Genomic DNA, 22788 nt, shown 5'->3' on the forward strand with positions numbered 1-22788 from the left:
CCAAAGGAATAACTTTAGGTCCAGGAGACAGGGAGGAAGCGATAAGAGAGTCAGGCCAGGCCCAACAGCGCCGAATCAGAAAGAAAGTTGAGACTAATGCGCAAGATCCACTTAACTGGCTGCTCCGCTCAGTGGCGGAGGTGACGGAATTCGAGGACGGGGCGTGTACTGTATGCAGATTCAGTGTAATACTGCAGTGATACTGGTACACAATAACGAGTGTATCTGTAGATCTCACACGCCAGGGATATCCGTTCAGACCTGCAAACATCTGGGAAGTCGAAACATGGCCAATACGCTTTCCTAAACGAGGCACGCAGCGTTGCTCGGTGCCCCATTGTTCTTAGTCGTTGTGCGAGTATATGGTGTATTCTGCGCAGACGTTTGATTACTTCGAAGAGGAGATTGAGGCATTCCCCTTCTCTCTCAGACTGATTCTACCATGTTTTCCAGCAGCTTGACGTATATACTCGTCACTCGAGTGCTTCCGTTGCTATTGCTTGTTCGCATCAGTCACGGCTTCCTACGACGATGGCGGCAGCAGCACAAGGCTGGACAACTCGGATGCAAGCCCATACCACTTGAACCAACACGATGGCCGTTCGGAATTGACGTTCTGCTACGCCTGCTGGAGGCAGATCGCCAGGAGCGGACACCAGATTTCATCGTTGAGCGATACAACGCAATGGGCCCTCGGTATACCTGGCGAACGCGGATGCTGGGCAGCGAGCACTACACCACAGCCGACCCCAAAAACATCCAGGCGATCTTAGCAACACAATTCAACGATTTTGGGATGGGACAAGCTCGCAGTCGGGGGCTGAAGACCGTCCTTGGCCGCAGTATTTTCGCCGTCGATGGACCGGAGTGGCATAGCGCGCGCGAGGTCGTCCGACCAATCTTTTCGCGTGAGCAGGTCTCCGATCTCTCTTTGTTGGAACGACATCTGCAGCGCATGCTGCTATGCATGCCTGGCGAACCGGATGGCTGGACAAGACCCGTCAGCCTGGCGTCCCTCATTCCGTGCCTGACCATCGATTCGGCCACGGAACTCTTCCTGGGGAAAAGTTCAGATTCACTCCTGGTCCGTCTGCGAGAGGAGCAGCACCATCAGCAGAAAGACTTCCACTGGGCCTTCGAGCGGGTGCAGGAATTGCTCAGTAAACGCCTGCGGCTCCGGAATTTGTACTGGCTCTATGGGACCCGGGAGATCAAAGAATGCGTCAACATCCTCCACGAATTCTGCGACCAGGCAATCGCAGATGCAGGACAAGCCGACCAAGGAAACAAGAAGCGTTACGACCTCCTCGAGGCCCTGATCTCGCGATCTCCAAACCCAAGCGAAGTCCGCGACCATGTTCTGGGCCTCCTCGCCGCGGGCCGAGACACGACAGCCTCCCTTCTCAGCTGGGTCTTCTACTGTCTTATCCGCCATCCGGCCATCTTCGACAAACTCCGTCGGGTCATCCTCGACACCTTTGGCCCCTACCATGAGAACCAGGTTACCATCACCTTTGAGCGTCTCAAGAGCTGCACCTACCTCCAGCACGTCCTGTGTGAGACCCTCCGCCTCCACTCCGTTGTCCCGTTCAACAGCCGCCGTGCACTACGCGATACGACTCTCCCCAGTGGTGGTGGACCAGACGGTACAGCTCCGGTTTTCATCCCCGCTGGACAGGAAGTGAACTTCAGCACTCATGTCCTGCATCGCCGTCACGATATATGGGGGCCCGACGCGGACGACTTCATCCCGGAGCGGTGGGAGGGCAAGCGACCGGGCTGGACGTACGTCCCGTTCAACGGAGGGCCCAGGATATGCATTGGACAGCAGTTCGCGCTGACGGAGGCAGGGTATGTGATCTCACGGATGCTCCAGCGGTTTGACAGGATCCAGGGGCTGGATGTTGATCCCACGAGGGATTGGCATCATTTCACGATTATCTGCAGTCCGGGCCCCGGCCACGAGAGCGTCAAGGCGAGATTGCGGATTGCGCGGGATGATTGATCGGAGCCCTGGGACCAGCCGCCCGACAAATAGCCCAACCTGGGCAGGACCGAATGGAATATTTCAAAGATCTTCCTCTGCGCGGCCTACAGTGTACTCCGTACATGGCATCGAGATTGTTCAGGTCGGAGACAGCATGGTCAGTCTTCGAGGTAGCGTAACCTCGAAAACAAACCAGTTTTGTTTTCTTTCTTTTTTCCTCCTACATATTAAAATAGTTTCTGGTGTCTGCTGCGGTAGGTAGGTAGACGCTTAACGGCCTGGTTACAGAATGTCTGCAATAACGGGATAGTGCAGGTGTCCGAATACTAGACCAAGACCGAGGAACAGATTGTCGGCGGCAAGGTTGTACCTACGAAAGAAAACAAGTGACCTAGTCAGCCTCGAGCCCTGAACATATATCATGTAGATAAAGCTACAGATTCCACACAAAAATGCTCGCATACAAGTCGGCACGAATTAAAGCCATAGCTGCATTCCCGAGGTCGCTATCAGGAACTCATAAGTTTGATACGTGGTGGAAATATATATTGAATTTTCCTTGAATGTTGGATGATACTGTAGAAAGCCCCGGGTGTGGTCAATAATCTATAGGTCCCTGGATTATCTACTCCGTACCTACAAACCATCTTATCGTGACAAAGTTGTGGTCCCAGGACCTCTTACGGCCTCAGGCAGGCCACCGGCGGTGATACAATGATCCGGACGGCCCCCTGGCCGTCCGGCTAACTAGTTACAGGCATCGTGTTACACAAGCATCGTCTGAAGTAACGTAATCCACGACCGGGCCGGACACACGGTCGGGCCCGACACTATCTTCAAAAACGCGTCTTTCTCACTGCCTATCTTCTTCAACAACCAACCATGCCACCAAAACGCGCTGAATCTCGTTCAAAATTGATTGAACAGGAGGGCAGGATACTATTGGCCCTCTAGGCTATTCAAAAAGGCCAATTTCGATCGATTCGCGCAGCAGCTAGGCAATTCGATATACCCAATTTAACGCTAGCCGACCGCGCTAAGGGTGTGTTACCCAGCGTGGATATACGCGCCAACGGACATAAACTAACCCAATTGGAAGAGGATTCGTTTACTGAATAGATACTCTCTATAGATTCACGTGGAGCAGCGCCTAGACCCTCTACTATGCGAGAAATGGCTAATATTCTATTAGCTACGCGTAGAATAGACTGTCCGCCTACCGTCGGCCTAAATTGGTCATCAAGCTTTATGAAACGACGCGATAAGCTTCGTACACGCTTCTTAAGACGCTACGACTACCAACGCGCCCTAAACGAAGACCCAAAATCGATATAAGCTTGGTTTACGACTGTCTAACGTATTGTTGATGAGAACGGAATCTAACCGGAGGATATCTACAACTTTAATAAGACTAGCTTCGCTATAGGTCTTATATCTATACAAAAGGTGGTTATAAGGGCTGAGTATTATAGTCGGCGATCAATTTTATAACCGGGGAACCGCGAATAGGTAATAGTAATCGAAGCAATCTACGCTAATAGCTATTCGCTTCCGCTATGCGTTATATTTAAAGGCAAAATCTTTATCGCCTCTTAGTTTGATAATCTTCTAAACGACTAGCGATTCGAGGTCTCGCTAAATAGGTAGACTACCGATAAGATTGGCCTTCGCTAGCTATAAAAGCTTTTTATTCTAGCGATAACGATATATACGAAAGGGAAATATCGATTATTGATTCTTAATAGCTATAGTAGCTATCTTATACCTTAATTCGATCGAATCTGCGAAGAAAATAATATTATACTACTTTATATATCTCCGTATTTATTATATCTTTTACAACCACTTGATATTAGGTGTTTTGCTATACTAAAACGCGTATATAGCCGCTTCGTAAGCGATCTAGCTCGCGTTATATATAACTATATCGGTAAACTCGACTTTCTTGCAGATTACCCTCGGGTGCGTACAGAGGCCTTTTAACCACATGTTCTTTAAAATGCCTTCATAGCTATTAGTCTTTATCTAATTGACGCCGATTGGGTACTTTCGAAGCTTAATATCTTACTCCGAACGCTATTACTACCGAATAGCCGGCTAATTAGTAGATCTAGCCAATTTACCCTAAAAACGCCTAAGACTATTATTCAACTATAGAAGCAAGCTTCGATGCTTAAGGATCTACTTAAGCAACGGTTCCATAGCCCTCTAAGCCTATCAAAAACCATGCTAGATCAGATCATCCAAGGCCACTATATATCGCTTCATCACATAGCGCTATTAGCGTAAGAAAACGCTGATCTACGCGTAGCGAATGAGAAAAAACGCCATAAACGCGTACGATCAAATCGGCAGATACCACACGAAGGTGGCCTATCGGTTAAAGAGGGCCTACAGCTAGTTCAGCAGCTAAATCAGCCAGTTGAAGCTGATCGGGTCGTATCGCATAAGCAGGCCGATGAGGCTATTCAACCAGCTCGGCCAGCCAAAAGGGCTCCACCAAGGTGTAGTGGGTGTGGGGGAATTGGCCATCAGATCAATTGTTGTAAAAATCGCTAGATATAGATGAATTGATACGTTTTGGTTGATATATCTTCATTCGAAATTTGATGATCAGAGATAGTGTGTCCGGCCCGGTCGTGGATTACGTTATTTAGTTAGATAAGAGTCCTTCCCACGTCGGGAAGGACAATCAATTATTCTGTTCTGATCTCTCAAAGTCTGAAAATGGGAGTCATGTGAGGTGCACCTTTCTGGAGGCCACCTGTGAATCTAGCTTTGCTTAGCAAGAAACTGGATATTCGTACGAGCAATACCTTGCGTATCTGAATGCTCGTGGCGGTCTGCGAACTATGAATGCGAAATGCGAATACGCGAAATACGAAATACAAGTGCGAACCCGGAACGAAGGGGAATGTCTCAAAATCCGGGATGCGGTCCAACGGTGCCCCAAAACCCACTTTTAGGCTTTTTTTCAAATTCAGGGGTTTAGCGTGCCGGTTTTTGGGTATGTACCTATTACTTTAAAGTTACTAAAACCGTTTTAAGAAAAGAGTTAAACTCTTTCTGAAAAGAGCTAAAAACCTTAAAACTTCACGCTACCATGGTTCATCGGTGAATCAGTGATCACTACCCCTGAGACCGTCCATTCTCCAGCGTATGTGGCGCTGTTGGACTAAGCAGCAAGCGGCGAGACTGAAACATTGCAGGGGGATCGTCCTGTTGGCACACGTGGGGGATCGGTGAGTGATTTACTGTGGTTTAGTATGCGACATAAGCGTTGCACTTGATACACGTGGCAGCGCACGTATTAGCTATGTAGTAGGGAAGACCCGCTTAGGCTGCGAAGGACCTCAAGAGTTTTGGACAACATCACGTTACATTATCGGTTCGAATATGTGCTGTAACCGTGGCACACCCACCCACAACGCTTCCAGTCAGATGTGGAACTGCCCATCTGTTTTTCCGAAAATAGAAAGAAGTGTGGTTTAAAACGATACTTGTTGCAAACCGGTCTAGGTTTCTGCAAACTCTGAAAGGTTCCATACAAAAGCTAATAAAAGAACTTAACTATAGGCCGACAAGAATGACAAGTCAGCTGTGACTGTAAGTAGCCCGCTATAAAAATTCTATTCAACTAGTATAAGTTATGCGAGATTTATACTCGATAAGGTTGCGACTTGTCCTGCCCACACGCGAGCGGGGTCGGGTTCCTGAGATCTTTTGACCCCTTCGCACCGCCTGCCCAAGTCTACCTGTATGCACTCATATCTACAAACCGCCGAACTATGCACGGACTAGAATATAATTATAGGTCATGTAGGTCGGAATTGCATACAGGTGGCTGAGCATGCATTCAGTCAAAAGGCTGGTACCAAGAAAACAATCCGTCAGGATCATATCGCTGCTTCAACTCCCGCAGTCTCTGTAGCCTCCACGGGTCATACCCGTAGAGTGCCTCCACTGGGTCCGCTTTCATCGTCGTATTTCCATAATTCACATACTGCTGCAACCGCCCATATCCCGAGGTTTCTATGAAGGCAAGCTTCCACTTCTCTAGCCATGCTTCGAAGATCTCACTATCCTGGGTACTCTTGGGCGTGGCCGTGATCATCCTATCAACGATTAGTCGCTCCCACTTCTCTCCAATATGGATTTGCAGATGCTTTTAGGTTTGAGAGTGTTAAACGACGCTTACAAGTGATGATTGGTCCCATGCCGCCACGGAAAGGCCGTCGCGTCCTCCTCAATAGCCCTCGTCTGGTGATGTGGCAGACTCTCGAACATTGTTCCAAACCAGCCTTTTCCCGCAAAGCGCTCATTCATCTCCTTGACGGACTCAAAAAAGGCCTTTGTCGTTACCAGATCAAAGGATTTCACGCTAACGGCACTCATCATTTTGTTTGGAGCCAGTTTCCAGACCTCCGGTTTGCTGAGCAGCTTGTTTTGGGCACCATAGGTGATCCAGGGCAGCTCGTCCCAAGTGGCGGTAACATTGGTGGAGCGGACGGGATTGAGGTTCGAGAAGTGAGCGACCCAGGGCATAGAGTCGCGTTCGGGGCCAGAGTAGACAAGGTTGACGAGGATTAGATGCTGCGTATATGGTATACCAGTTAAAAAATCGTAAAAGCGTCCGGAACGTCACTACGTGAGGACGGTAAATGGAGAGGGGAGACACTGCACATACCGACTCTCCACCCGACTCGCGCTTCCACACTACAAAGATCGCCAGCTCCGGCGGCATCACAGCATGTACCTTGTTCAAGACTCGGAAGACCTCCTCACATTGTTCCAGTCGATACTCCAGATCCCAAGAGTAATGGATCCCTAAATTAGTCTGTGGATAGACGTGGAACGTCGCCTCCAGCGCAATACCAAAGTTATGTCCCGCCCCACGAAGCCCCCAAAAGAGATCCGAATTTGAGGAATCGGAAACCGTGACGATAGACCCGTTGCCTAGGAGTAGCTTACAAGACACGAGCTTATCATTCAGATAGCCGTATTTCCCTTGCAGTCTGCCCAGACCGGCCCCGAATGCGACGCCGATTACGCCTGTTGTTGGACAGGAGCCAACGGCTGCCTATGTGGTTATTATCTCATTGTCTGGGGTTGTGTTGGCTAGAGTGGAAGATACGACCAACTTACTCACTTCCATCCCGAGGCCATGCACGTATCGTGTGAAGTCATCCATGATCGTACCCCCGCCAACGGTGACCAGGCGCTGTTCGGCATTGAAAGTCATATGCTTTAGAGGGCGCATGTCGATCACGATGCCATTTCGAAGTCGCCTCATGCTCGTTGTGACGCAGTGATGCCCGGAGCGCGGGGCAAATGGGATCCCCTTCTCTCGCGCAAAATTAACGGTGCGGACGACGTCATCTTCGAATGCGGGACGGACGGCAAGCAAATAGGTCTACGAGAAAGGGGAGAACAGTCAGCCGTTGATATATTATCTGGTATATATATATGGCTATTACTATACCGGACGACCGTACTCGGTGAATCGTAGATTGACGCTCTCAAACTCCTGGGATGGCGGTAGTGCAACCACAGCTCCTGGGGAGAGAAGAGAAGATAGCTCGGACTGAATGGAGTTTTGGAAAGAGCGTATGTCTTTATCATCTAGCGTGAAATCTGTCATACTGGATGGCCAGAACTATTGCGGTAATTTCTTTTTAGAAGAGGAGATGGGAAGAAGTTGTGGACGCACGCAAGATAGTGAATATCTTTTAAGACTACTGACGCGTCAGACCCCTTTCCCCGCCCTCTGCCTCGTCTGGCTGCATGCATCAATCGATAGGCTACCGCTGCAACCCGGAACTTCGCGTTTCTCGATGCCGCGAAGTTGACAGTCAGAAATAGGGAAATCGAGAGAGGAAAGTATCTGCGGCATGCATGCCTACCTGTGGGGCGCTGAAACAAGCTTACTTCGCGATGGGGGCGTTTAGGTGACCTACTCTGCGAAAGGCCGACAGAAGGATATGAATCAAGCGATTCAAGTCTGCATGAGTGCGCACCTCTAACACGTGCGGATGAGGCTTCTTGCTATTCCACGGCTCGCGACCTTTTGCTCTCCCACTTGTCTCAGATTCCTGTAAGAGATGGATGAGCCTTATTCGCCTGTCGATCATGCAGGATTGCTCGGGAAATCAGCAGGATCCATTAGGTTTGTTTAAGGTTCGGCAGCGGTCAGCCTCCGCTACAAAAAACTGGAAATTATCTCTCCATACTGGTAAATTTCAAATAATTGTAATTTTCAATCGATGGTAATTTCAACCGGTGGGCTAGCTTCGCTTTTAAGTGGGCCTACCAGTTAGATGCTTATCTTCTGAAGTCCCTGGGCCCTTTGAGACATTGAAAGCCCATCTATGCCATGAGATGCCACGAGGAACCTCAATTAGCCCTTCGATACAGGCATCTCGCTTGACTGCCAATAACCGCCTAATGTCTGCAGCGGACTATGTGTAACGGAAAGGCTTTTTCCCGAGTCTGTCTAGATACACAGCATAATACCAATGGAGGATTGATGTCCCCGTTGGAGGACTAGACACCGGAGCAAAAGGTTCAGCGCTGAGACCATTTCCGCATCTTTCGCTAGTGAATGGGCCCCTAGGGTCGGAAATTCAGATTCGTACGCGTTGATGGTTCCTGAAACGTAATTGGATCGTCGTCATTTCCCATATATGGGGAAACTTACAGCTTGAGTTGGCGAATATTTGATAACACAGTGGGACCTACGACTGTCAAAACAGCACCAATTGAACCTAGATATCGAGATCAGTACGAACCCAGTTTCTGCCGTGTTCGTTTCTGAGGGATCTCGACAAATTCTGTATCAGTATCGGTGGATGGGTCTGTAGGGGATGAAATAAAAAAGGTATATATACTTTGCTATAGTCGGTGCACCTTATAACGTATTACAGAAGGAGTTCCAGTCGGAACAAGTAGAGCCATCTCGTTTCATAATACCCTTTTTTCTACCCACTCAGCCGGCCTGCCAGCCTCCTCGTTACCGTCAAAATGCCGGGCAAGCTCCTAGATACGTCACCAACGACCCCGTCCATGCCTATAGCCATCGTCGGCCTCGCCCTCCGTGGGCCAGGTGACAGTTCAAACTCGGAACGCTTCTGGCAGATGTTGACGGCTGGCCATTCAGCGCGGTGCGAAGTCCCCAAGGACCGATACAATGTCGACGGCTTCTACCACCCAGACTCCGACCGACTGGGCAGCATCCAGCAACGACATGCTCATTTCATGAAGACGGACTTCAAGGCATTTGATGCGCCGTTCTTTTCTATCACGCCCAAGGAAGCCAAGGCCATGGATCCTACACATCGCATGTTGCTGGAAGTTACATATGAGGGATTTGAGAATGGTTAGTTCCGCATATTCTCCCGTGGTCTATTAGACGGCATGCACGGAGGGTCAGGGATATAGGTATACTGACGTGCGGTTGGTGCTTAGCCGGCTTGACATTGGACGCGGTGAAGGGTTCCAAGACCTCGTGTTATATTGGCACCTTTACCGGAGACTTTGAAGAGTTACAGGTGAGAGACAATGAGGGGCCGAGTATGTACCATGCCACCGGACTATCATCGTCGCTGGCGTCCAACCGGCTGTCGTGGTTCTACGACTTGAAAGGACCCAGTATGACGATCGATACCGCCTGTTCTTCCAGTTTGACAGCGTTCCACCTCGCCTGTCAGAGTTTGAGAACCGGGGAGGCGACTATGGTGAGCGACTTCTACAGATCTTTGTTGGGGTTGAGAATACACCCGCTGACTTATTACGTAGAGCGTGGTCGGCGGTGCAAATCTCATGTTCGGCCCTGACATGAGCATCCTGCTCGGTGCGGCGAAGATCCTCTCGGCGGATGGCAAGTCACAAATGTGGGATGCTAAAGCAAACGGCTTCTCCCGAGGAGAAGGAATTGGCGTCACGATCCTCAAACCTCTGGACGCCGCGCTGAGGGACGGTGATACGGTCCGAGCGGTGGTGCTCGCATCCGCTGCCAACCAAGACGGCCGGACGCCTGGGATTAGCCTGCCGAATGCCGACGCCCAGGAGGAGCTGATCCGGACCGCATATGCTCAGGCCGGGGTCGATCCGGTAGAAACGGGCTATGTGGAGGCTCACGGAACGGGAACTCAGGCGGGCGATCCGCTGGAGGCCCGCGCGATCATCAACAGCATTGGATCTGGGCGCACATCAGATCTCTATGTTGGGTCGGTGAAGACAAACATCGGCCACCTGGAGGGCGCGGCGGGTGTGGCGGGCGTCATCAAGGCAGCCCTGGTGGTGGAGCGAGGGTTGATTCCTCAAAATCTTTGGTATGGTCTCACGAAACGCACCGTTTTCCTGAGGGGTTGGTTGGCATTGACATGTGACATAATAGGTTCGAGACTCTGAATCCCCAGATCTCTCTCCCGGATCGGGTGAAGATCCCCCAGCAGCTGACGGAATGGCCATCGGAGGGTCCTCGACGAGCAAGCATTAATTCCTTCGGGTTCGGTGGCGCCAATGCCCATGTCATTCTCGAGGATGCAGCCCATTACCTCAGCCGACAGGGACTGAATGGCAGACACACGACGACGCTTCTTCCTCGAGCCTCCAATGATACCGCTAATGGGCAGGCCACGGGCCATATGACAGAGAATGTGAATGGAGGCATCAGCAAGCAGTCCAATGGTGACCATGGGGTGAACCTGGCGGACTCAAAACCCAGCCTCTTCGTCATTTCAGCCCAAGACCAGGATGGAGTCCAGCGCTCGGTGAAACAGCTACAAGAATACCTCGAAGAGGAGCGCGACGAGAAAGATCCCCGCTTCATCTCGAACCTCGCCTACACTCTGGCCTCTCACCGGTCGATAATGCCTTGGAAGACATACGCGATCGCGTCCGATGCGATTGCCCTCAACGGCGCACTTGGGGAAGTACCCGCCGCAGTGCGTTCGTCTGACTCCCAGACTCCCACGGCTGCGTTTATCTTCACCGGCCAAGGTGCGCAGTGGTTTGCCATGGGTAAAGACCTGGTTACATTTGATGTTTACAAGGACAGTCTGGCCGACGCAGAGCGTATCTTGCAATCACTCGGTTGCCAGTGGAGCTTGCAGGAAGAATTGAACAAGACCAAGGAGACATCCCGCCTGCACCTAGCCGAGCTCAGTCAGCCTGTGTGCACCGCTCTCCAGGTGGCGCTCGTTGACCTCTTGCGATACTGGGATGTGCGCCCCTCTGCGGTGATCGGTCATTCTAGTGGTGAGATCGCGGCGGCATATTGCATCGGAGCCATCTCAAAGGAGACAGCAATCCGGATAGCCTGGCTACGAGGGAAATACGCTACGTCCGTCGCGCAGGCGAGGGATATCGATGGCACCATGATGGCGGTCAACGCTGATGGAGAGTCGATTCGTTCCGAGCTCACGGGCCTCAACGGGACAGCCGTAGTATCGTGCCTCAATAGTCCCAACGCCTGCACTGTCTCCGGAGATGTGAAAACACTGCAGGAACTGGAAGAGGTTCTGAAGGTGAAGGGGATTGCGGCCAAGAGGCTGGAGGTGCAGGTCGCCTACCATTCCCCCCACATGAACCTCATCCGGCAAGAGTACGAGGCCGCGTTGAGGGACGGATGGATGACTCAGAGCGGTGCCGAAGAACTAAGCATAGAAATGTTCTCGTCCGTAACAGGCTGCCTGATCACGCCTGCAGAACTGGATCCATCATACTGGGGAGAGAATCTCGTGTCACCAGTGAACTTCGTTGGAGCCGTTGGGTCGCTGCTCAACCATTCTACAGACACAAAGCGGCAACATGACCGCACGGCATTTACCAGCATCTTCATTGAGGTTGGCCCACACTCTGCGCTGAGATCGTACCTCCTGGATATCTTCAAGGCCCAGGACAAGTTTGTCAATCTCTCCTACGTCACTGTCCTCCGCCGCAACTACCCAGGCACTCGCACCATCCTGGACGCCATGGGCCAGCTCCACGTCAAGGGACTCCCTTTCAACCTGAATAAGGTGAATGGTGTCGGTCCCAAGGCACAGATGCTGGTAGATCTTCCCCCGTACCCATTCAACCACTCGCTCACGTTCTGGGAGGAGTCCTACCTCAGCCGCGACTACCGTCTGCGTGAACATGCTCGGAAGGACTTGCTCGGTTATCGCGTCCCAGGAACTTCGGACCCAACTTGGAGAAACTTTCTGCGCTGTTCAGAGAATCCGTGGATCCGTGAGCACCAGGTTCAAGGCAATATCCTCTATCCTGGGGCTGGAATGCTCGTCATGGCCATCGAGGCAGCTCACGAGCTCGCCGACCCGAACGACAAGATCGTTGGGTATGAGCTGCGCGATGTTTCCATTGTAGCCGCGCTTCGTGTTCCGGACGATGACAAAGGCGTTGAAACCATGGTGCAGTTTCATCCTCGCCGGACAGGGACCAAGGCGGAGCCATCGTCGACCCTGAACGAATTTACAGTCTCAACTCCTTCCGAGGACGGAAAGACATGGACAACCCACTGCAGAGGATTGATTTCTGTGACATACCAGTCTCAATTGAGTCCCGCTATGCGGCGAGAGCTGGAGCTGGAGGACAAACGATACCGCACATCCTTCCAGGCAGCGAAGAAGCAATGCTCCCGACCCGCAAGAAGCTTCCTTTACGACAACGTCGAGACAATCGGCATGAATTATGGCAAGATTTTTCGCAATATCACCGACCTGTATGCAGGTGATCAGACCAGCTACGGAGTAATCACAATCCCCGACACCAAGGCCACCATGCCGCAGAACTTTGAGTACCCCTGCATCATTCACCCCGTCACGTTGGACTCCATCCTACACCTACTATTCCCCTCCATCGCGGGCTCAGAGCAGTCTCTCCAGGAAGCGGTGGTGCCGTTCTCGTTCGACCGGATCTTCGTTAACGCTGATATTCCATCTGCACCTGGAACAGAACTCCACGGGTACACCGCTGCCCAGAAGACGAGCTACACGACCTGGATGAGCACTATCGCTGTGTCAACGGAGGGATGGTCCACACCACTGATTCTGATTGAAGGCCTGGGCCTGGCGTCTCTAGGCGCAAGTGAAACTGCTCAAGGTCCGTCAGAAACCAGGGCAGGGTGCTTTGACATGATCTGGCACGAGGACCCGGAGTTCCTGACACCTACACATGTCAAGGAGTTGATCTACAAACGAACCACTCCTAACAACGACGACGAGTCTGTTTTAGACAAGTTAGAGTTTGTCTGTCTCGTTTACATTCACCACATCCTGGACTGGTTCCAATCTAACAAGGGAGTGGATTTCGTGCCCCAGTCAGGTTTCTTCAGACTCTACTATGAATGGATGCAGGATATCATCCAGCAATTCCCCCCATTGCCCACCCCTGTCGCCAGTCTAAACGCAGCAATCCAGGAGGCGCGAGATAGCTGCATTCTGTCCAAGTCGGGGGATATCACAGTACAGATGGTGGACCGCATCGGACAGAATTTGGAAAGGATCTTCACGCAAGAGATTGAGCCGTTGCAGGTGATGCTCGAAGGCGACCTCCTTTACGATTTTTAGTAAGTCATTCCCTACTGAGTGCTGTACAGGTTGAGCTCTAACCCAGATTGCCAACAGCCGTGGTGCTTTCGGAACGAGCTTTAACACCAACGTCGCCGAGTACGTCGGTCTGATCGCTGACAAATCCCCCGGTCTTCGAATCCTAGAAATCGGTGCCGGAACTGGGGGTACAACCTACCATGTCCTCGAAAGACTGCGAAATCCCGATGGGACAAGCAAGGCGCGAAACTATACCTTCACCGACATTAGTCCTGGTTTCCTGGCAAAAGCCGCGGAACGGTTCTCCGAGGACACAGCAATCCTAGAATTTTCGGCGCTGAATATTGAAGAGAATCCCCTGGCGCAGGGGTTTCAGACCGAGTCGTTTGACCTGATCGTGTGTGCAAATGTCCTGCACGCCACGCGGTCGATACAGGAGACTTTGGCCCACTGCCGCTGGCTCCTAAAGCCGGAAGGGAAGCTCGTACTATCAGAGGTGACGATCAAGCGGATTTTCTCAGGATTCATCATGGGACCGTTGCCGGGGTGGTGGCTCGGAGAGGACGATGGCCGCAAGGGGGGTCCTCTTCTCAATGCCGAGGAGTGGGATCTGGCCTTGAAACAGGCGGGTTTCTCCGGCGTTGATCTGGATGTCCGAGGAGACTGTGACACCTCTTTAGAACCAGTTTCTTTGCTCGCCTCAACAAAGACATCTGGCCGGCCTAATCCATCGCAGGCATTTGCGATTATCAAACCATCTGGGGATCCATCGAACAAGCTCGCAGCACATATTGAGACCGCTTTCCAGTACCTCAAATCGGAGGTTTCCGTTTTCGACTGGACTTCGGTGACTGAGTTTGATATCAAAGGCAAATACTGTGTATGCCTGTCCGAGTGGGCGAAGCCTCTGTTATCAACGATCAGCGACGAAGACTGGAACAAGTTCCGTACGTTAGTCTCGACGGCCAGTGGCGCACTGTGGGTGACGGGTGGAGCGGCAATGGAGTGTTCTCACCCGCATGGTAGTCTGATGGTTGGGTTGTCCCGAGCAATCCGCAACGAGAACTCTAACTGCTTGCTCGCAACCTTGGATATCGACCCACAGGACTCTACGGTTGATCTTGCAAATTCTGCCTTGGCGATTCGCAATGTCGCCGTCCGCCATAGTTACGGTGATTTGGTTGACCATGAGTTTGCTGCACGTGGACAGACCGTCTACATCCCTCGCGTGGAAAGGGCGCCTCAGCTGGACTCTCGCGTACGGCTGTACCAGTCCAAGGGTGAGCCCGAAGAGATCAACTTCGTCACATGCCAGCGCCCGTTGAAGCTGACCATCAAATGCCCCGGTCTTCTGGATTCATTCTTGTTCGAGGAAGACATGGAGTATTATGAGGCTCTACCCGAGGACTGGGTGGAGATCCAGGTGAAGGCCGTGGGACTGAATTTCAAAGATGTGCTGGTCGCTTTGGGCAACCTGAACGAGAACAAGCTTGGCGTCGATGTCAGCGGAGTGGTGACGCGCGTGGGATCCGCCGTATCCAGCATCAGCGTTGGCGATCGTGTCATGACATCTTCGTGCAACACGTTTGCGACATTCGTCCGGTTCCCCATGCAGGGTGTCATTCCAATCCCAGACGATATGAGCTTTGAAGATGCCGCTTCTATGCCACTGATCTTCCTGACGGCTTACTATGCCCTAGTCACCGTCGGTGGACTGCAGCGAGGCGAGACGGTCTTGATCCATGCTGCTGCTGGTGGTGTCGGGCAAGCTGCAATTGCCGTCGCCCAGCACATCGGAGCTGAAATCTACGCTACAGTTGGCTCCCCAGAGAAAAGACAGCTCCTCATCGACCAGTATTGTATTCCAGATGACAACATCTTCAGCAGCCGTGATACGAGCTTTGCAAAAGGAGTTATGAGAGCGACAAATGGATTGGGCGTTGGTCAGTATAGTCATTATAATATTTGCTGGGGGAAAAATCGACACTAACAGGAATTGACGGATAGATGTCGTCCTGAATTCTTTAGCCGGCGAGGCACTTCGCCTCTCCTGGCACTGTCTTGCCAAGTTCGGGCGTTTCTTGGAAATTGGTAGGTGATGGTTCGTCCTACAACGCCAGAGTGGGTTCTGACTGTAACACAGGAAAAGCGGATCTCTTTGCAAACACAGGGCTAGACATGTTGCCTTTCCTCGAGGTGAGATCTTCTTTATATTCACGGATTCAGACCCTTCCGCTCACACGATGACAGAACAAGAGCTACTGTGGTGTCAACCTGATCGACTTCGAGAACAATCCAACACCTCGTGCCGTCGCTCTCTTCCAGAGTGTCGCAGGGCTGATCAAGGATCGTGTCATCAAGCCGGTGAAGCCGGTCCAAGTCTTTTCGTTCTCGTAATACCCCTCTTCTCACAAGTGGTATTCGTATCTTTGAAGGATAGCTAATTCTTCATGTGCAGTGAAATTGAAAAAGCCTTCCGTTACATGCAAACCGGCAAACATATGGGCAAAATCGTGGTGCGTGTCGATGAAAATGACCTCGTCCCTGCCATCCCGCTCGTACCAGAAGCACGGATTACCCCTGAAGCCACATATATCCTCGCCGGCGGTCTCGGCGGTATCTGCCGGGAGATCAGTCGCTGGCTAGCGGAGAAGGGTGCGAAGCATCTCGTTTTCCTTTCCCGGTCTGCAGCGACGGGTGACGCAAATATGGCATTTATGAAGAATCTTCGTGAGACGTATGGAGTGAACGCGATTGCGTTTGATTGCGATGTAGCAGATCGGGCTTCCCTGGAGCGTGCTCTTGATGGGTGTAAAGAGCAAGGTCTCCCACCAGTGCGTGGTTGTGTGACAGGAGCAATGGTGCTCAGGGTAAGTGTTCTTGCTTTGCTTTTTACTGTATCCTTTCTCAAATATTGACTGGGATGCACGCAGGATACCCTGTTTGACGGCATGACCATCGACCACCTCCGCACGACCGTTGGACCCAAAGTACACGGAACGTGGAATTTGCACGACATGCTTCCCAAGGACCTGGATTTCTTCGTCATGCTAAGTTCACTGGCTGGTGTTATGGGTTCGTACACTCTCCCTCCCCCGGCCCTCCCACTAAAACAACACTCTAATCATTGGTATAGGTCATCGCGGTCAAGGCAACTACGGCGCGGGTAATATTTTCCAGGACTACTTCGCCAGTTTCCGGCGCAGCCAGGGCTTGCGTGCGATGACGATCGATATTGGGTACCTCCTCAGTGTTGGGTTTGTCGCGGAACATGACGAATACGTGGATCATGTCAAGAGTATGGGTCTGAAAGTAATGCAAAACAGCGACCTCCATGCCCTCATGTCCATCGCCATGGAGGACACCCCTGCGCATCCCGCACAAGTGATGTGCGGACTTCCAACGAACGAGTATTCTGAGGCATGGTACTGGATTCAAGACGGGAAATTTGCCTCGCTACTGAATACTGCCCAGGGCGGCAATACCGCAATGGGGTCCTCGATCTCGTTAGGCGTAGAACTCGCCCGTATGACAGAAATTACAGCCGCCGTGGATCTTATTTGTGAGAGTTTGGTGGAGAAGCTGGCGAAGCTTATGATGGTACCGATGGTGGACAGTAAGTTTGCTCTGTTTGATGTTGCTTGTGACTCCATTATGTTCATGACTAATGAGGTGACTTATTTACATAGTTGACCCCGGAAAACCACTGAGTGCGTACGGTGTTGACAGTCTAGTTGCCGTGGAGGTGAGGAATTGGATCGCCAAGGAGATTCAGGTAGAGTTGAGCGTGTTTGATATTATGGCTCTTGTGCCAATGAGGCAGCTCGCTGCGGATCTAGCGGCGAAGACCAAGCTGCTATCACGGGAGGGGATCATGTAGTTATTGAGCGTAAGGCTTCATAGGCCACGATGGTGCGTGGTACGCTCGCTTTGTTGGAGGTGGTGGGACACAACGGATCAGGTACTCACTGGACATTGCCGCGTACGACTTGCGCCAGAAAGAATTTCAGAAGTCATTGGAGACTAGATGCGTCCGATTTAGCGTTCAGATTGGGAGTTTCGTTTTTCTAAGAAATATGCTCCTGTCTGTGGCAGACAAGGCCAGGCTCTAGATGAACAAAAGAATATTCCGGCGGAGTAAGGTTGAGGGGTGGGGAGTGAGGTTAGCGATACTAAACGAGGCGGGGTTCCAGGTGGGGCGTGCAGACGCTCGTCGACAGAATGGGCAAGGAGTTCCCAAGCTGCCTCATAATCTGCCAACTTGGAATGGCGATTGTGTGGCTATGCGCAAGTGCCAAGAGACCGAATGATTTATATAGATCAAGGAGATGTCATTGTTATTCTTCAAATTTTAGCTAGGAGGCTGAGTGCGGCAGTCCCGCGATGGAGGATTCTCACCTTTGCCCTTGTCTATTAGGCACTAACCCCGGTTGCGCGACCATGAAGCGGCACTCACCATTCTCACTTCTCCTCACCCAGGTGACACCCACCAGTTATACTTGGATTGTGTTGCCGAAAAGCAAAGTGTATATGAATATATCAAAGTCCCTTCCTAACACATACGACCATAGAGTGTGCAGAGCAGGGATTCCCGTCCGTGAGCGGGACTCAGGCTTAGCTATAATTCTTCTGAGTCCCACTGGGCTTTTCCTGAATCCTGCTCAGCAGGAACCCGTTTTCACCACAAAGACCATCTTTCAGCAAGAACTTTTCCCCATCATTATAAGAATATCACCAATAAAGCGCAAAACCCGATCACGATTTGCTAAACCACTGGAGACAAATTTTTCCCTGTCACGGAGAAGAAGAAGGAAAGCAAGGCATATAGACTGCCAGCCGGAAGAACTGATATTAGGCGAATTCAACTCAAAGAGCAGACCACGTTTATCGGTTCGCGAGCGGAACCTCCATCGTTCATCAACCCGCAATCGTAATTCCCAGAAGGATTTAGGAACAATCCACCCAAAAGCTGCTAGCATATTGGATGCATTTTGGACGTCGGACTCCTCATAGTTCACAGGACACACAAGTTGAGCAATCATGATTCTGAGTTCCAATGGTAAGCCAGTGAAGTCGGAAGTGCTGTTGCTTTTAATATCTTTGGCAAGTTCGATTGCACTCTGAATTTCAGAAACAATCCATAGGCTGTGGCAAAGGTTATAACCATAGATGCGGGGCCCTTCTAAATTTCGAGTGTCTTCATCAGTGTGTAGCGGAAAACGGTCGTCCTTCACTCCCCATGATTTATGCTTGTACCAGTACTTCCGAGAAACCCGAACGAACTTTTGCAATTCAGTTTGGTTGAACGGAGCTCCTAAGATTTGGTTAAGAAGTGCCCAACAGTGAGCATGGATAACATGTCCGAGTGGTTCCCCACTAAAGCATCCCGGCTGCCTGGTGATGCTTGCAGGGAGGAATCGAGTAAACGTGGCACTGTCGTATCGCAGCTTCCTGCCTTTGCTACCGATTCGCACGATGTTAATATCCTTTGGCATATAAAGAGCCTCGTCAAGGCGCCAAGAATCCACGCAATTTATTCCCGTAAGGCAGTATTTCGAGGTAGGCGGAAACCTAACGACTGTATTTCCCTTTGTATTAGAACGAAAACTTAGTACTTGCGGGATGCCGTACCAGCTCGAAAGAAATTTGAGGACAGTGTGGGTAATTCGGAGAGGTGCATAGCTTCGACCTCCTTTGATGACACCATGATATTTCTTTTTTTGAACGAGAGTTCATATGTTTCCTCCATCGATTGTCTCTTCGTAAATAACTTGCTACGGACTTCATCCGGTGTTCGAGTTGCACACCGCATAAGAGGCATGTGGGTGGGGTCTGGATCGGAATACCAGCTAGGTGTCATAGCGGACAACAAGATATAGTTGCATGGGCCTGCTCGTGTGAAGTTCCCGAGTGTGATAAGAACAGCGTAGGATCTTGATGCTGGAAAACTTGGAGTTTTATTATTACGTATAGTATGACGGAATGTCGATCAGTTGATTTATCAAACCATATAAGACTACTATCCTTCCTTTGATTGGTTTTTCCCTGGCTCATATTCTATCGTGTTGCTAATCATGACCTCACTCACTTGAGTGTTGACAAACTCGTAGATTTCTACTCAATTTTCTGTAGTAGAAGCGGGTCTATCTAGATAATCAATTCCACTGTGCTTTTAGCAACATAAGAAAAGGAGTCTAACTACGGACGCTATATGATTTCGTCTACCGTCACTGTATTCACTTAAAGAATACCCCATGGAACAGCCTGCGGGAGAATATTTTTAGTATGATATAGAGCCGGAGTTTCTGATGGGATAAACTGGTAGGACATCTTCCAGCTTCAGTCCCTGACAAATTCGACGTGTCTATCTCATTTCTGGAGATCTAGGCCCGGCCTCTGAAGCGAAACGAGGAATTTGCTGGCTTTTCTGTGGTTGGCGCACGACTGGTATTATGGGGAATATGACTAGCGAGCTCAGGCGGGTTGGGGGGTTTGCCGATCTTGCGGAGGCGCAGCGTAGCCGCTAAGCACGGAGAATTGCCATGTCATAGAAGTCCAACGCAGGGGGCCCTGGGAAGAGGACTGATAGAACCACGTACCGAGATGCATGGGACAAGTTATTCTAACCTCTTAATGGTAATAACCTAGCCTAAATACATAGTTCATCCGATATGGTGTAGTGGCTAACATCGCCGTCTCTCACACGGCAGCCGGGGGTTCGATTCCCCCTATCGGAGATATCTTTTTGGGTTTTTTGTCTCTATCTACCACTTGCCTCATTTGTTTTAAAATATATATTCATTTAGTTCAATCTTTCTTCCCCCTCGAGAGTTAGGGATTTGTAGGCGTAGCTGCATAGCAACCTTCGTGGTGAGGGGGAGGGAAACCTCCCCAAGGCTCTCCTGCGGCAGCCAAAAGAAAGGCACAGATTCTTCACTACATTACCCATAATGGTTAAGTATTGCATGTGACCTGGGATTCTCTAGTGGTGCTTATCGCCTTATGGTAAGTCACGGTCGAGGGTGGACAGTACCCCTGATACTATAAATATTTGATCTCAAAAATTTTCTGAAAAGACTATATATATTCATCGGCTGATAGATTCTAGCGGTCCTTTCATCCACAGGATCGAGTGCCCAGCACACCCGGAAAAAGTAAATCCTACCTAATACCCCATACCTAGGTACTAGGTAGACATTGAAAAAAGTCAAGCCAGCATCTAAGCTTGCCAAAAGAGGGTCTAATGATTGAACTTCATTCGAATAGGAAGGATCCTCTAAATATAGGCTTGGTTGCTGTAAATCAACTTAACAAGCAATGCTGGAGATCCATGAATCAATGCCATATAGGTGCCAGATACCTAGGTACCCAGGGTGTACTGGTGCTAAAGCGTCTGATGTAGAGCGGCTTTTGAAACCATTTCATCTTGATGAGTGCTGGGCGCACTTGACTCAATCTGTTTATACTCCTCTCGAAAGACCATGATCTTCTCGATGTCCTTTCCATCCCCATCCTCCTCAACCCAAGCGCGCCACATCCCACCACAATTGAAGTCAAAAACGATACTGCCACAACGGAGCTTCCGTGTCGCAGCACCAAGACACCCTGTATCAACATTGATCCCAATAAACCCACCTTCGCCCTCACCCGTGACTCCCCATCGCGGTCCAGCCGATCGTTGTAGTTCACCACCTGGGCCTGCGATAGTATGAATGGCAGTGTAGAGAGAATTATCTCGATATTTGGCTAGCGCGGCGACTGAATGTGCAGCAGCGAGGCGAAGGAACGAATCGCCATTCCCAGTTCCGGAGATGGCAATGGCCCTCTTCGCGAGTACTGGATTTCGACCTACGGCGCAATACTTGAGATGGACCTCTCCGGTACATGTCTTCTCCGGTGCCTGGACCAACACACTCGCCTGTGTTGGATGGCATGGGAGAGAGGAATAAGCTGGAGGATCAGAACTTCTGAGATCTGGAGCTAGGCAGCTCTTTAGGCTATCCTTCAATTCCGCTAGCGAGTAATGCACATCGGCCGCAATATCAACCACAGCACCATTTATGTAGTCCACGGCGCGGGTGAGTATACCGTCGGTTCTGGGCAACACCACGGGAGGACCAGTCTTGGGAGTGAGAGGGGATCGCCGGGGAGTCACATCCCACGACTCAGCCCAGAACCCGGCGCCTAGAGTCGGAGTATCTCCAATGCGACCTGGGAGTTTGTTTGTCTTGCCCCCAGTGCTGGTTGCAACGGCCAAATTGCCCCATTGGTCTAGACAGACACAGCCAACAGTGCCCTGACTCAGTGAGACAGGTTCTTCCTTTCCTTCCAGTCCACGACGATGTTCGTCCCAGCGACGTTGTGTCCAGAACCATTCATCAGGCTTGAATTCAAGACCCCACTCACGAGCAAGTGTCTCCACGTGAGGCCCAGCAAGTTGGGGGTGCATGCTACCCCCGTCGTTATTCGGCTTCCCATCGGGTGTATAGCCGGTACGTAGGAGGGATTCGCGCGCGAGCTGAATAGGGTGTCGTACATTCCTCACGCCCATCACGGCTGCCGCCTGTTTCATTTCGCCAGGTCGGCTCTCGTCGGGTTCTTGTACGGTCGTGACCATCACAGAAGCTTCCATTTCGATTGTGCCCGCGGTGGTGAACACACTGCCACGTCCGCAATTGAAGAGCTCGTCATCTTCCATCAGGGATACGGCATGTACGGCGGCATCGAGGGCAGAAGCACCCCCCTTGAGGAGCGCATGAGTCGAGCGGAGGCAGGATTGGAGGGATGCGTGGTACTTGGCGTACAGAGTTGGAGGTAGCTTGTCACGTTGAAGGTTGCCTGCACCTCCGTGGAGGATCAGTGTCGGCTTGAAAGTTGCCGGGGTTTCGGACATGTCGATTGCTCAGGGAGATGGGTGGAAGGTGAAGGTGGGGGAGAAGGAGGAGCATTCGGGGTGCGGGGAAAGATAACGGAGAAGACGCCAAAGTTCGCACTGCGCAGTCCGAGCTCTGCGCTAATTTGGATCACATCGCATTCTTCGATGGGAGAAAATTGCTCTGCAAAGCTTATCAGATGTAGCAACAGTACCACTGAGACTGGCATTCGTCATCTCGACGGAAGAACCAATATGAGAAATCGTGGCTGGAGACCCAATATATGCAAAAAAGTGCGTATTATGCCTGCTACCAATGCGTTAATGTACAAGAATCCCCCACGTCCCCATCCGAACGCTTTTTGCAGCAATGAGCAGAGAAA

The 22788-nt window shown here is 51.0% G+C and overlaps 4 protein-coding genes across 4 annotated transcripts; 2 read left to right on the forward strand and 2 right to left on the reverse strand.

Annotated features, from left to right (window-relative positions):
* Positions 1-442: 442 nt before the first annotated feature.
* Positions 443-2005, forward strand: N7482_004251 (cytochrome P450; the record flags this gene model as incomplete). Its single annotated transcript, XM_056686376.1, has 1 exon — positions 443-2005. One exon carries the CDS (start codon positions 443-445, stop codon positions 2003-2005), a length of 1563 nt encoding a protein of 520 aa, XP_056545118.1.
* A 3838-nt stretch (positions 2006-5843) lies between these two features.
* On the reverse strand, positions 5844-7628 carry N7482_004252 (FAD-binding oxidoreductase; the record flags this gene model as incomplete). Its single annotated transcript, XM_056686377.1, has 5 exons — positions 5844-6102; positions 6186-6580; positions 6675-7063; positions 7133-7400; positions 7470-7628. 5 exons carry the CDS (start codon positions 7626-7628, stop codon positions 5844-5846), a joined length of 1470 nt encoding a protein of 489 aa, XP_056545119.1.
* A 1379-nt stretch (positions 7629-9007) lies between these two features.
* N7482_004253 (type I polyketide synthase) lies at positions 9008-17413 on the forward strand (the record flags this gene model as incomplete). Its single annotated transcript, XM_056686378.1, has 12 exons — positions 9008-9362; positions 9452-9720; positions 9782-10317; positions 10383-13553; positions 13612-15476; positions 15541-15624; positions 15677-15729; positions 15784-15926; positions 15992-16403; positions 16467-16608; positions 16670-17149; positions 17223-17413. The coding sequence occupies 12 exons, from the start codon at positions 9008-9010 to the stop codon at positions 17411-17413; spliced, it is 7701 nt and encodes a 2566-aa protein (XP_056545120.1).
* A 3504-nt stretch (positions 17414-20917) lies between these two features.
* Positions 20918-22426, reverse strand: N7482_004254 (isoaspartyl peptidase/L-asparaginase; the record flags this gene model as incomplete). Its single annotated transcript, XM_056686379.1, has 1 exon — positions 20918-22426. The coding sequence occupies one exon, from the start codon at positions 22424-22426 to the stop codon at positions 20918-20920; it is 1509 nt and encodes a 502-aa protein (XP_056545121.1).
* Between the last annotated feature and the right edge of the window lie 362 nt (positions 22427-22788).

This window comes from Penicillium canariense (assembly GCF_028826845.1).
Source record: "Penicillium canariense strain IBT 26290 chromosome Unknown utg000002l_segment0_segment0, whole genome shotgun sequence".
Classification (NCBI taxonomy): Eukaryota; Fungi; Ascomycota; class Eurotiomycetes; order Eurotiales; family Aspergillaceae; genus Penicillium; species Penicillium canariense.